At 46.4% G+C, this 14,856-nt stretch overlaps 1 protein-coding gene across 18 annotated transcripts in view; it reads left to right on the top strand.

Annotated features, from left to right (window-relative positions):
• The window catches only part of ZNF185 (zinc finger protein 185 with LIM domain), a 76,738-nt gene that overhangs the window by 41,247 nt on the left and 20,635 nt on the right, over positions 1 to 14,856 (top strand). For 11 of the 18 annotated variants that reach the window (XM_072816746.1, XM_072816754.1, XM_072816755.1 and 8 more), the window contains 4 exons: positions 1,377 to 1,481; positions 2,484 to 2,582; positions 5,446 to 5,535; positions 10,662 to 10,859. In XM_072816746.1, the coding sequence (XP_072672847.1) occupies positions 1,377 to 1,481; positions 2,484 to 2,582; positions 5,446 to 5,535; positions 10,662 to 10,859 (492 nt within the window). The remainder of the gene's footprint in view (positions 1 to 1,376; positions 1,482 to 2,483; positions 2,583 to 5,445; positions 5,536 to 10,661; positions 10,860 to 14,856) is intronic. The other 7 variants (XM_072816762.1, XM_072816760.1, XM_072816759.1 and 4 more) reach the window with 2 other exon arrangements.

Raw genomic sequence — 14,856 nt, 5'->3', positions numbered from 1 at the left:
GATTTAAGACTCTCACCCAGGCTGCTTGACTCCTACTGTGCGCCTTTTGCTCCATAATTCAGTACACTACTGGGGACCAGGATGAAGGGGCAAGGAGGAGTGATATAAATACTTGGTATTTTTTAATGAATATATGATGAGTTTACTTGTGAATAGCCAAATGCACATTCCCAGGAGACATTTGAGGGTTTGTAGTTGAGGTTTGGGAGAGAGGTTAGGACTCTCCCAGAAATTTCCATGTTATATGCAGACAGATGAAAGGGAAATAATGGAATTCCATGTCAGTGTTTACATAAGGTACAATATCAAGGGAAGAAGGAGAGAAGGGCCAGCAGGCAGAGCAAAGACCCCAGCGTGGAGGTAGCAACTACCTGGTCATGCCCTCTAAAGGTGTCTGGGATGGCAGTCAGTTCTAGCCATGTTGAGGGTGAGCTGCCCGAGGGCCAGTCTGAAAGGCAGTGGAGGTATGGGTCAGGAGCACAGAGAGGTGGGAACAAGCGAAAGTCACTGGCTTGGGCAGCCCCCGGCGGCCTAGTGGTTTAGTGCTGCCTTCGGCCTGGGCCTGATCCTGGAGACCCGGGATCGAGCCCCACATTGGGCTCCCTGCATGGAACCTACTTCTCCCTCTGCCTGTGTCTCTGCCTCTCTCTCTCTCTCTCTCTCACTCTCTCTCTCTCTGCCTCTCATGAATAAATAAAATATATTAAAAAATAAAAGAAAATCACTGGTTTGCGGGTGGTAGTCAGTGCCATGGGAGCAGAGGGGGTGGGCAAGGTAGTGGAGCATGCACATGGAAAGGAATGCTGAGAACACCAATATTACCAGGCAGAAAAGGAGAAAAGGGTGAAAGAGACTGGGAAGGTATGGCAAAGAAAGTAGGAGATGGTGTCACAGAGTTATGACAGACAGGTGGGGGAAAGAAGGCTGGAGTGGCCCACTAGGTCAGAGAGAACAGAGGGAGGTTGAATTAGGAGGTTCAGAGCAGTCTTAATATATGGAAGGTTATAGTCAAGAACTCTGAAATCAGACTGTTTGGGTTCCAATTCTAGCTCTTCCCCTTGTTACCTGAGGAACTAGGAGCAAATTGCTTGGGATATCTGTGCCTTCATTCACTTATTTGGAAAGTAAACATGGGTAAATATAGTACTCATATATTGGGATTTATGTGGAGAGTTAATGCATGCAGAATTATGGGAATGGAGTCTGACCCTCAATCAACAGTGGCTTTTAGTAATGAGATTTTTGAGAATTGGCCAGTCCTGCAATCTCAAGTTTTAAGTTCCTTGGAGACAGTTGGCATTTAGGGATGAGGTAACTGCCTTCATCTGAGTGTGGGTGGCTACTGGGTGGTTAACTTATATTTCTTTTCTCCATAGTTCTTCCCTGGGCTCCAAAGACAAAGAGGCCCCCAGCCCTAGAGAAGCCAAGAGAGACTCGGTTGGTGAGGAGATCCGCAAAGGCCCCAATCCAGATCCTGAAAGGTAACTCAATGCAGGGACATAGAGCTGATGTGGCTCTTGGTCTAAGGTCAGTGGATGGACCTGGGACCAGGACTGCTCAGTTCCCCACTGTGTCCCCAGTGCCTGGGGCAGCACATGTCCTCAGTGAATATTTGTTGAAAGAATAAATGAAGGAATACAGGAGGCCTGGAGAGGGGCAGGCCCCTCCCAAGATCCCTCAGGGAGTCAGTTGCAGAGCTGGACAAAGCTCCAGGCCAGACCACCCCCACCCCAGCCCTTAGCCCAACTTTCACAGTCCTTGGCAAGGCTGCCAAGTGAGCAGTTTGGGGAAGTCAGTGACCAAAAGATGCATGAGCTTCAACAGAACATCTAACATGGACTTCTAGGATGACTTGTGGTTAAAGGAAGACATGTTAGAGGCTGGCAAGGATGTGAGGCAGAGCCAGTGGGGGATGATGAGTCCAGAAGGGATGGTTGTGCCCAGCCATCCTATGACCATCTCATTGAGTTGTCCTCCAAGCTAGACCGTGAAAGCCTGGATGTGGTGAGCAGTGGCTGAGAGTTAGATATGTCTTAAATGGGATGCTAGTAGCCAGTAATGGGTAAGAGCCCACAACCTTGCCTGCCTGCCACCATTTTCTCAGTGTGGAGTTCTGGACCTTCAGTGGGGACTCAGCCATGGAAATGAGAGAAGGCAACCCAGGATGTCTGGGCTCTGTGGTTTATTAATAGCCCCCAATGCCTTGCCCCTTGTTCTGTCAGCCATTGATCCCTCCACTGTGCCAGCCTCCTCTTGAGTTGTCACTTTGCTCTATTTTTTTGGTTCCACTCTTGCTCCCAGTCCATCAAGTTTGGAAGAAGAGCAGAAATACTTGCTGATGTCAGGTTGGCTTTAGTTGGAACAGCACAGGGTGGCGGCTGAGAGCCTGGGCTTCTAGTCCTTGAGCCCTGTTCTCAGGACATCTTAGTTATATTAGATTAAAACCTAATCAGGGTCAGCAAATGCTTCTCTTCCCATAACAGGTCAAGTGCACAGTCAAGTGATGACAATGTGGGATCCAGAGCCATTGGCTTCCCATCTGAAGGCATAACTGGAACAGACATTGGCTCTGAGATAGGAGGGTAAGCTGCCTGGGGGAGGCAAGTGGTCCCAAGTTATTGATTCTCTCATGTCTCTGGTGACAGGCCAGGGTCAAGCTGCCAAAACTGATTGGGTTGCTGGGGACTGAGCACTGGTCATTTCCCATAGTTCTGTCTAGTTTGCTTCTCCAGTGGCTTCCACCACATCCTTTGTCCTTGGGCTTTCCAGTTATGGGAATTGCCTATGCTTGAATCTTGCTCCTTTTACCCTCTGCCACTGGCTCTCAAGATCCTCCAGAGCATGCACAATGGCCCACTTGCAGCTGGAAGTCCAGCCCCTGCCTGGGCAGGCACTTGGAGGTAGGATGAATGTGTGGGGAATGAGTGAAGGGACAAACTCACAAATGAATGACCAAACGACGGATGAATTTGTGCCTTCTTTCTTCTTTGTTGAGCTCTAAGGACAAATTGAAGGAGGTCCTTCGCCTCTGTTTTCTCCTTTCCCTTCCAGAAACCCCAAAGCTCCTTTTCCTGCCCCACCAGCCTTCCCTGGACAGTTCTCTGTGGTTCAGTGAGAGGAAAAGCAGTGGTCCCTCTGAGAAAAGAAGCACGTCTGATTGGGCTCTCAGTTTCTGGATCTGGGTGGAGTCAGGGACCACTTTCTCAGGTGATTCAGGGAGGGGCAAGGAAAGGCCACTGGGCTAGGACCTTGGCTCTTTGAGTTGCCACTAGTGGAGAGGACTGAGAGCCCAACCTGAAGCCTGCCTCACTGTGTGCCGGTCAGCACAGTTGTGCAGATTAACTGAATTTGCTGGAAGCTGTTGTAGACCTCTGCTTCATGTTTGAATATTGATCCAGATTATCCTTCTTGCTTACACATCTTCATAAATGAAGTCTTTGCTCTCTGCTTTCAGTTTCTTTAAAATGACATAAAATATCAAATAGTGCTGCAGAATAATCTGAAGAATAATCTAGATTTTTATGACTTTTATCCTATTCTTATTTTGACATTTATCTTTAAGAAACTGGCATTTATTATATTTCAAAAAAAATGTTGTCTCTTTTTTTAAGATCTTATTTTTTTTATTTTAAAATGATCTCTATACCCAATGTGGGGCTCAAACTTACAATCCTGAGATCAAGAGTCATGTGATCTACCAACTGAGCCATCCAGGTGCCCCAGAAAATGTTATTTCACTTGCAGAAAACAACCACTCCCTTTCCATTCACTTTTATAAGTTTAATAATTGAATTTAGTAGTAATGGTTGCAAGTACAACGGGGATAAACAGATTTGGGAACAAACATGAGGAGTTTTTAGTGAGTGTGCTACTCAAGTGCAGGCTTACACAGGCAATGAGGTGCTCTATGAACTGTGACTACTCAACATGCTGTGAGCATCAGTGTGTCTGATTTACAGAGAGATAAAGAATGCATCCTACTCCTGAGAAGACTGTGTAAGACAGCAGCTCAGTCGGTCAGTCTGTATCAAGTTGATGAATATAGATGGAATACAAAGGGATGCTGCTTCTATAAATGGCCACAGGCCCCAGTAATAATAACGAGAACAATTTAGCACGTGTTAGGGCTCAGGCATTATTCTAAGTACTTGGTGTCTACTAGCTCATTTACTCTTCTTGGAACACTTACAAGGCAGACACAATTATCATCCCAATTTCACTGATGACCAAATTGAGGCCCAGAGAAATCAGGTGATGTGTCCAAGGTCATACAGCTGGGAGGTAGAAAAGTGCTGATTTGAACCCAGGAAGTGTGCCTCCAGGGAGCCTACAGAGTGCCCCAGTCTCAGGCAGCTGTGGGATCTAAGTGAGTCTTGTGCCTTGAGCATTTTGTTTGAGCAGGCCTTCAGCTCTCATTATCTGTTGGGAGATGGAAGCCATCCTTTTGGGAGGGAATGGACATACAGACACAAAGTTCTGAACCCAGACCAGGCTTGGATCATTCTACAGACTGTTCAGCTACTTGTTTTTCCCCTTTCCTGCGTAATCAGGATGCACATGGTGCCAACTCTCAGCCTTGCAATCCCAGCACCTACTTACAAGGATCCAAGCTGAAGTGGCAGAGGGGACACCATTGGGAGGCAGAGCTTGGGAAGGGTTGCTCCTGTAGGGACTGCAGCCCAACCCACAAAGGAGGATTCAGGAGTAGGAATCCCAGGGACAGCCAACTGCACTATGAGGCAGCATGGGAGGTGGTTGAGAGGGGCACATGGCTCCAGAGGTGCTAAGGTGCAATGGGAAGGGGTTGTACAGTCCTATGCAGTAGGCTTCTGTCCTATTTCACCTACCAGTCCACCAGTAGGAGTGGCTAGTTTGCTCTGGGTGTGTGGAGCATTTAGTAAGGAACAATCTTCTTGTACTCCCACACAGCCCCAGGAGATGTAGGTCAGGCAAGGATACTAGGACCCAAGACCAAGATAAGACGTCCCCCAGGGACCTCCAAGCTGATCAGGGGCAGTGCTTGATCTATTTTATTTTATTTTATTTTATTTTATTTTATTTTATTTTATTTTATTTATTCATGAGAGACACAGAGAAAGAGGCAGAGACACAGGCAGAGGGAGAAGCAGGCTCCATGCAGAGAGCCTGATGTGGGACTTGATCCTGGGACTCCAGGATCATGCCCTAGGCCGAAGGCAGGCGCTAAACCACTGAACCACCCAGGAATCCCAAGTGCTTGATCTTGAACTCAGGTGCTAAGGCCACAGGTCACAAGATGTTATCATATACAGTGGCATCTATACCACACTAAGAGCACAACTGAGAGGCCATCCTTTACTGGCAGATGTAGGTTCCCCTTTCCTTTCCTGTGAGAAGGCAAGTGGGAAGGGCCCCCAGTATCCTTTGGTCTGAGGTCTTATTGGGCATGTGTGCTTCCTCCCTCAGCTCCAGTGTGACTTTGGCCTCTATTGGACCAGCTGATTGGAAGAGTGACAGTCCAGCAGACCTGGAGGATAGGGAGGCACACCTGAAAGGGTAAGGCATCAGGCAACAGTGCTGAGCAGCTCAGGTATGCATTAGCCTTTGGCTTGGAAGGTGAGGCCAGCAAGGCCTTTGAGCTGGCCAGAAGCATGTGGCAAGAGCTAGAGCCCCAGCTAGAATCTTCTGGCCTCTGCCTCTGGGGCCACAAAGCTTTCTACTATGCCTTGTTGCCACCATCCAAGAAGTCTTCCATAATCAGGAAGTCACTCATTCTTTCAGTCAACAATCACTCAAATGGCACGTGCCCTGTGCTGAAGGCACACAGATATGGCTGATAGGAAGCATAGCCTGGCCCAGACTGGAATAATACATTATGCAGGAGCAGGGAAATGGGAGACTCAGGACAGCTTTGTAGGGTAGGTGGCTTTTGAGCCAAATACTGAAATGTGAATAGAGGTCCTTTAAGCAAAAGGAACAGGATGTGCAAAGAACTCCAAACACCCTGCTATTTGCTGGGCACTGTATGTTGTCGAGGGTGGCTACTACTTTGGATCCTTGGGTAGTGGTAGAATAGAAGGCTTGTCAAGGTATGAAGGGGTTGATTGGCCTTTAATACCAGACTGGGTGATATGCTATATGTTGGCAAATTGAACTCCAATAAAAAAATAATTAAAAAATACCAGATACCGTTAAAGACAACAACCACTTAACTTTGGTTCATGTAATGTATGCAAATCTCTCTACTCACTGTGTCTTATACAGTGCTCCCCCACAATTCTGTGAGGTTCGCACCTAATTAGAATGATGAAGAAAAGTCTGGAACCTAGGTATCTGTACCTCCTGGGAAGAACAGTGCTCTGGAAGAAATAGGGTGCTGAGGTAGAGTGGTGGCAGTCAGGAGGCCTACTATTTATGTGTGGTAAATCAGGCAAGCTCTTGTAAAGAGGAGAAGGAATCAATTCGAGGATGAGCAAGGAGAGCAGATACAGAACTGCAGACAACCCTCAAAGTGGGAGCATGCTAGCATGTTCCAAAGCATAGAGTGGCTAGAGCCTAACCAGTGACAGGGACCATGAATGGATCAGGGCTTTTGTAAGCTATGAGGTATGAGGTCCTATTATGTGGCTTTTTGGGTTCAAATTGCATTGGCAGTTAACAGAGTGAAAATCATAATGGACACCTATAGTGTGCTTGGCTGGATGCTTTACAATCTTTCCAGCAACCCTATGAAATGAATAAGCTGGGGAAACTGAGAGGTTAAGTGACTTACCCAAGTGCTTACAAGTGGCAAAGCTGAGTTACAACGCAAGAGCCTCTTAAAAAAAATCTTAAGGAAAAACTTTTAAAAAACCGATTTTATGAAATTTGTTGTTTGAACCTTATTCTCAAGATCCAGAGCCAGTAACTCATAGCTAGTTAACGTGTAAAGCACCCTGTCTGCATGATGTCATCTAATATTCCCCGAACCTGGGGCAGGATCTGGCTTCTTCTTATGCAATATGACAATGGAGAAAACTCTGCCCTTGAGAATCACCAGGAAAGTGTTAAAAAAAAAAAAAAAAAGCGTCATGAGCCCCATGCAGAGGTTTACATTTAATTGTTGTGGGGTGGCTTACGCCATCAATGTCTTCTTAAAAGCTCTTAGTTTATTTTCACGTGCAGTCTAGGTTGAGACTCGTTGTTGGCTTCGCGCATGCGCTTCTGATTGGCACACTCAGAGGCGCGCGCCTAGTGGAGCGCGATACCGCCTTCTGCGCGCCTGCGCAGCGGGAGCTCGCTCGCTGAAGCTTGTGTTGCGCCTGCGCCTACCGCCATTTCCTGTACCGCGGAGCTCAGATCGCAGTGCCTATCGGGAAATGCGACCTTCCTCAAGCGAAATGGCCGCCCGGGACTAGAACAGCCTCGGTGTAGCTTCTCCTGCTGCCGTGCTGGTTCTGGCCGCTAGATGGCGCGCGAGGATCATAAATGGGCCGGACCGTCTGCCTGGGGCTCTGGCTGCCCTGAACCCCGCTGGCCTGGTGAGCTGTGGTGGTGCCAGCAACCGTGGGGTTGCAGCAGGCCCCTCTCACCCTGTGTGGACCATCGCCGCAGTCCCGGCGGAGACGGGAGAGAGGGAGCGAGCTGAGTGCCCGCTAGCAGCCGAAAGGGGCTCCTCTTCGGCAGGGTGACCTGGACTTGGTAGTCTCTGGCCTCTGGCCATTGGCCACTGATCTCAGAGCTGCCCTGGGGCAGGGGCTGTGCACACCCGATGAGGGCAGCTGATCCTCCATCCATGAGGGATCGCCTGGCAGATCTGCCAGGGCAGGGCTCTGTGGCTCTGTAGAAAGATGGCTTAATTCCCAAGAGTTGGGTGATGAAGGGTGAGAGGGGTTGGCAAGGAGATCTGGTGAAGCAAACTGTCCAAAACTTGAGGAACTCTTCCCTATTCTAACTTGATCTTGCTTCATTACATGTGCACGAAGAGTCCTATGTGTGGTCATCAAGAACATGTATTCCTGTGTATTGGGCTCACATGGAAACTCACTTACTCACTATGTGGCCTTGGGTATCTTCTCATCTATTCTAACCAAATCCAGGCTCATTCTGCTTACTGCAAGATAAGCCACTATGTGGAGAGGCAAAATATTAGGGTCAGGAAAGTGACTTTATCAGGAAAGCCAGCAAACCAAGAATATGGTGGACTGTTATCCTAAGGAACTATCTTCCCTTGTAATGGAACTCAAGCTTCATTAAAAAAAATAAGCAAAATAAAGCTAGCTAAAAGGAGAACCAAGAGGAGATGGAGTTAAGCATGCACAGTTTTGAGTAAACAACGGTTCTCAATCTTAGCTGTAGGATGCCTATATGCAGGACTGAACAGAAGTTTCTAACCTATACGTCACAGTAGCAAGGAAAATAGAAGCAATATGGACTCACACATGGTAAGCTTCTTCCTGTTATGCTCTGTTGGAATTTTCTTACCTATAGAATAGTGGTAATAGTAGTTCCTACCACACAGGGTTGTTGTAAGGTTTAAGTGAGTTTCTTTGTGTAAAGCATGTAGGACATTTCCTGGCACAAAGTACTATGTCAAACTCTCCTTTTATTAAAAACAAAACAAAACAAAAACAAAAAACAAAAACAAAACAAAACAAAAAACTTCAAGCTAAATAAAGCAGCCCCAAAGGATTGTCTCCTACTAGAGCTATTCAAAAACACTGGAAAGCTGGCAGCTGTACCCCTTTACAGTTTTGTTGGCCTGATTTATTTTAATAAGACACAGAATAGTTCATCCCCTCCCCACCAGACTTTTGGTATTTTTGCATCTAAAGCATAGACTGTTTTCCTCTTTGTTATGTTGCATGTCTGGGCTTTCCACATTGATGTTCTTTATGCATGAGGAACAGATAAATTTTAAGCACGTATATTCGCTGTGGACAACCATTGTCAACCAGCAGAGGAGTCTTTTAGAGGTAGTGTAAGAATGGAAGAGGGTGTTATCTTCCATGTGTAGAGTGTGACTGTGTCCAGAATTGGCAGTAGCTGTATTAGGCTACTGAATCTTTGATCGAGGTACAGCCAGAAGTATTACTTTGTCTCTCTCTAAACACTTGACTTTCAGGCAATTCCTCAGGGGTATGGAAGGCCTCCTGGGTATTACATTGCTCAGTAAGATTTCTCTGACACTTTTACTAAGTTTTCCTTTTTATAGGTCACATGGATTATACCTTCTATAATAGGAATGACTTTGCTCTGAAGCCTAGGGAAAGGGAACCTTATTCATTCACTTGTCCCTGTGTTGCAACAGATGCCTAAATTACTCTTTGCAGAAAACCTTGACTTGATTCACAAATTGATGACAACCTCTGTTACCATAATTCTATAAGACAGGAGATTGGACAGGATTCTGGTTAAATCCATGGCAAAGCTAGTTCAGGGCTTACAGAGACAGGAAACAAGCTCTTTAGGCCTTCTAGATCTGTCTTTGGCTCAAACATGTATGTCACAGGTAGGGGTGAGGTGAGTGTGTCAGGATATCCTACAGGCTAAGGGACTAGCATTGTCTGAGCAGACCACTTTTGGTATCTGGCTGGGTTGCAGCAGACCATCATGGTAGAAGCATCACAAAGAGGCACAACACCCACTTGCCTGCAGATCTACCTGGGCATCTGGAAGTGGTAATAAGCTTATTATCCCTGCTGGGGCATTTAGGTTCATGTCACTTGAGGCTGAGGCTGAAGAATCACATTGCTTCCAGGGCATACTCCAAAAGCATGGCCACTGCTTCACTTGTTATTTCAGCTTGAAGGCAGAGAGCATACCTATTATGGGATTAACTTCTATGAATAGAGTCCCAGGGCTAGAGGTAACTGGTAGTGTTATCTTCTTGTCTCAGGGTAGCCCCACCAGCAATTGGAGGTATGCTGCTGATGTGGAGAGGGTTGAGTTCAGGTTGAGCCAGGATCAAGGTGATGGTGAACTAGATTTTTCTTCTGAGAGAGGGAGAGAGGCAGAGACACAGGCAGAGGGAGAAACAGGCTCCATGCAAGGAGCCCGATGTGGGAATTGATCCCAGGTCTTCAGGATTAAACCCTGAGCTGAAGGGAGGCACCAAACCACCGAGCCACCCAGGGATCCCCAGATTTTTATTTTCTAGAATGCTAGGCTCATGCTGTCAATAACCCGACTCAATGTCCTTGGCCTAGTGGGCATATAACATCCTCGAGGCCTCCCAGCAGCAGCGCCATCACACATAGAGGTCATGGAGAAGGCACCAGGAAAAAGAACAAGGCCCTTGGAGGCACCTCAGATGGGGATGGTGATGAGAACGCTGTGCAAGTGTAGGTGTGACATGAGGCCAGGGAGGAAGAAAGATCTCCCATAGAGCTTGACATGTAGGATAGCTGAGAAGCCACTTCTTCCTCACCAGATTCAGGGGATGGCAAGAGAATAAGAAGTTCAGGCTTTCTCTAGGATGAATTAGGACTGCTTTTGTCAGTGGAAGGGGAGCAGTAATGCTGAGATCCTTCCAAAGAAGAGAAAGTCTGGTTTCTGATGTGGGGGCTATACTGGGCTCTTCTCTTCCTCATCCTCTGGAAGAGGAGCCCACGATGTCTACAGGAGGTGGCATCAGCTGGTGGTAGGTGAGGGGGGACTGATCTCAAAGCACTTGCTCCATAATTATACTTACTCTTCCTTAGCACCTTGGCTGGTTCTGAAGAGAAGAATGTGGCTGCCAAGGTGGCAGAGACCTGGGAGGAGAAGCCCACAGCCCTGAGAGGGGGCCAGAGAGACCCAGCTGCACTCTTCCAGCAGCCTGAAGCCCCCAGAACCCCAGAGCTGCAGAGCAGCCCCAGAAGACCTGAGCAGCTTGTGGAACTCGACAGCCAGGCCAGCAGGTAAGGTTAATGCTATTCTGGGCCCTTGCCTGCCTGAGCTGAAATTATGTCAGGGGCCATGACCCAGGTAGGACTCACTTTTGTTTTAAATGATTGATTGATTGATTGATTGATTGATTGATTGATTGATTTAAGAGAGTGTGGAGGAGAGGAAAGGGTAAGAATCACCAAGCAGACTCTCCACTGTGTGTGGAGCCCAATGTGGGGCTCAATCCCATGATCCAGAATGGGTGACAGGCACTGAGGGGGGCACTTGACGGGATGAGCACTGGGTGTTATTCTGTATGTTGGCAAATTGAACACCAATAAAAAATAAAATTATTATTAAAAAAAAGAAAAAAATCCCATGATCCATGAGATCGTGACCTGAGCTGAAACTAAGAGTTGGATGCTCAAATGACTGAGCCACACAGGTGCCCTGGGTGGGATCCAGTTTTACCCCATGATTATGCCAGTGCCTGGCACTCACACACCCAGATGCTTAAACTTCTGCCCCATGAGTAGAGTTAGGATGGTGATTCCTTGCATATGAAACAATGTTGAGGGGCTTCCTGTGGTGCAAATAGCTGGGATAGTGCCTATGATAGGAGCATATGTATGCACCCAGATATAAGAAACCTTGGCTAAATCCTGACATGTGGAGCAGGAAGAAGGTTTCCCAGGATGGGCATCCCAAGTAGGATGGGGGTTATTTGTGTGTATAAAATGGTCCTGTCAGAGATGGAGAGAGGAGAGAGAGAGAGAGAGACAGAGAGAGAGAGAGAGAGATTGGTCTTGTAACAGAAGAGGACCTGAAAAGGGATATTGAGAAGGAAAGTTTTGGACAAATGGAAGAACCTGAAAAAAGTCCCATCATGGAAACCAAGGCAGACTGAACTAACTTTCCAATATGCTATGGGCCCTTAAATAAGCCCACAAATTTGTTAAAATGGAGTTTATGGCTGCCTTAAGCACGAGGCAGGTCAGGGGAGCAGAAAGGTTACGGTTGACTTACAGCTGATTGAAGAAGTAGGCACTGAGGTGGTGCAGTTGGTGGAGGAGTACAACTGTTTCTGAAATGTTGGCCAGGAAGTGATGGAGATTGGGTGCGTGACCATATAAATCAGTTATAGGATAATGGGGATACATTTCTAAAGTGTATGCTTGGGATCCCTGGGTGGTGCAGCAGTTTGGCGCCTGCCTTTGGCCCAGGGCGTGATCCTGGAGACCCGGGATCGAATCCCACGTCGGGCTCCCGGTGCATGGAGCCTGCTTCTCCCTCTGCCTCTCTCTCTCTCTCTCTCTCTCTCTCTCTCTCTGTGACTATCATAAATAAATAAAAATTAAAAAAAAAAAAAATAAAGTGTATGCTTATGTGCCCAGGGAAGGAAATACACTCTGGGTAAAGAGAGTTTGATATTTGAAGAAAGAGTGAGCAAACCCAAAGGTGAAATGTCACTGAATTTATGGTGAGGGCTTAGGGTGGTATGTTCTAGAGCCTTGGGAAGGAAAGAGATGGCTCTATTTTAGAGACAGGAGGGAAGGATGAGTGCACATGTAGGTTGGAGGGCAGTGGAAGGCATATGCAGAGTAATGCGGGCTACTTGATTTTTCTGTAAGTTAATGAGCCACACAATCTGTAATTAAACCAAAGTTTACTGAATGACTAGTAGATCATGTACTAAGTACTAGGGATACTGACAAATAAGATTTGGTCCTTGACCTCAAGGAGGTATGGGTAAAGTATAATAGCAGCAGAGTAGGACTATGTGACTTGGTTGGCTTCACTGAATCACAGAAGGCTTTGCAGAGGTGACAACTTGATGTTCCTCTTGAAGAACTTTGCGAGAAGGTGAAGGGGAGGGGCCCAGGAATAATGGGAATTTCCTGTACTAAAGGATAGATGGCAGTGTTGCCTGCTTGAGAAGCACCCTGTGGTTTGATATGGCTGTAGTTTATGGTGAGAAGGCAGTGGAAGAGTTGATGTTGGGCAGAGGGTGTACAGGCAATAGTTAAGCTAGCAGGCCTGGGGCTGTTCTCTTTAGAAAGGGCTGCTTGCAATATGTGCCTCTGGGAACTTGCAAAGATAAACAGTTCTCTACACTGATATGAACCTTTCCCTAAATGATAAGAGATAAGGTAAGAGTACAAACAGTAAAAAAAAAAAAAGTGCAAACAGTGTACTTTATGCTGAATCTCTGCTTGCCTCCTGGGAGTTGGGAATTTTGGTACATGCCAGGCAGAAGGTGCCCATGTGACCAGTCTCCACGAATAATCCTGAGCTGTGAATGAAAGCACTGCCTTTTCCTTTCACTGATTTTGCTTGGCATCCTTTTATGGTCATAAAATCTTAGCCTTGAAGATGACTATATGTTGAGTCTTGGGAGTACTCCTAGTGAATCACTGACCCTGGGGGTGATCTTAGGGACACCAACACACCATATCAGTCTAATAAAGGACAAAAGGCACATGATCACAGATGGGCAGAGTCAGATCTTTATGCCTTAATAAGGACTTGGACTTTGTGCAGAGAACAAGAAGTCAGGAAAGTTTTTTTTAAAAAATCGTTGTAAAATTCACAGAACATAAATATTAGCATCTTAACCATTTAGAAGTGTCCAGTTCAGTGGCATTAAGTACATTCATGTTGTATTATCAATCTCTATAACGCTTCCTGTCTTGCAAAATTGAAACTCTATCCCCATGAAGTAACTCCCCACCCCCTTCTCCCCACCCCCTGACGTCCACCATTCTATTTCCTGTCTCTATGAATTTTGACTACTCTAGGTTCCTCATAGAAGTGAAATCATGCAGTATTTATCCTTTTGTAACTAACATCTTTCATTTGTCATAATGTCTTCAAGGTTCATCCATGTTGTAGCATATGCCAATATGTCTTTCCTTTTTAAGGTTGATTAGTATTGCATATTGTAGACACATTGCATTTTGTTCATCCATTCATTTGCCAATAGATACTTGGGCTACATCCACCTTTTGGTAATTGTGAATAATACTGCAATAAACATGAGTGTACAAATATCTCTTTGAGATCTTGCTTTCAGTCCTTTTGGGTATACATCCAGAAGTGGAACTGCTGGATCATAGAGTAATTGTTATGTTTAAATTTTTTGAGGAACCGCCTTACTGTTTTCCACAGTGGCTATTTTCTACCATTTTACATTCTTATATACAGAGCCAGAAAAGTTTTAAGCAGAGGAGTGATATGGTCAGAGTGGTGCTTTAGAGTGAAAGTGGGAAGAGTGGAGGCAAGGAAGAGAGCTACAAAGTGGTTCCAGCCCACCAAATAAGAGATGAAGGGGCCCCAACTCAGTTACTAGCTATAGATATGGAGACAGAAGTATGAAATAAGTATAATGGACTCAGAATTGGGCAACTGATAAGACTTGAGGGAGCAGTGAGGGAAAGGAAAGTGTTAGGTCAGAAAGCCATATTTGTGGTTCATGGGCCAAGGTGCAGTGTGTGACCCCTTCTGGCCCAGGTGGGCAGGTTATTTCCAAGATACCACTTTACTGCCTGGAGCCAACAGAGCAAATGCCCAGTATGTGGAGATACCAAGCCAGGGCAGCACACTCAAACAAATTGTCAGACAAGGGCACCTGAGGCAAGGCTCTGGCTTGCAGATGAAAGTTCTGCCTAGGCCAGCCTGGACAAGTTGCCCTGGCAACACTGTTTTATTTCCAAGATGTGCAGCAACACCCTGCAAGTGACCTTCCTTTCTTCCTCCTAGTAGTCCAAATCCTGGAGTGTGCTGGGTAAAACTATAGACAGTCTTCTTTCTAGAACTGGCTGGCTTTTTTATTTCCAGTCTTCAAGTATGACCACTTATGGCATCTCAGTAGATTAGGCTCATCAGGAAGAGTGCCATTTGGAGTCTGTGGGCCAAGAGATTAAGGAGCACTACTGCTAACAGTCCAAAGTAGCAAACAGTCCCTCAGCCCCAGTCTCGGCATGCACCAGGAGGAAAGCCAGCCAGTGCAAACCTACTGGTGGACAAGGC

Source organism: Canis lupus, chromosome X (assembly GCF_048164855.1).
Source record: "Canis lupus baileyi chromosome X, mCanLup2.hap1, whole genome shotgun sequence".
In the NCBI taxonomy this organism is placed as follows: Eukaryota; Metazoa; Chordata; class Mammalia; order Carnivora; family Canidae; genus Canis; species Canis lupus.
Note: the sequence above shows the minus strand (reverse complement) of the source record. Positions and strands in the feature narration are given on the sequence as shown.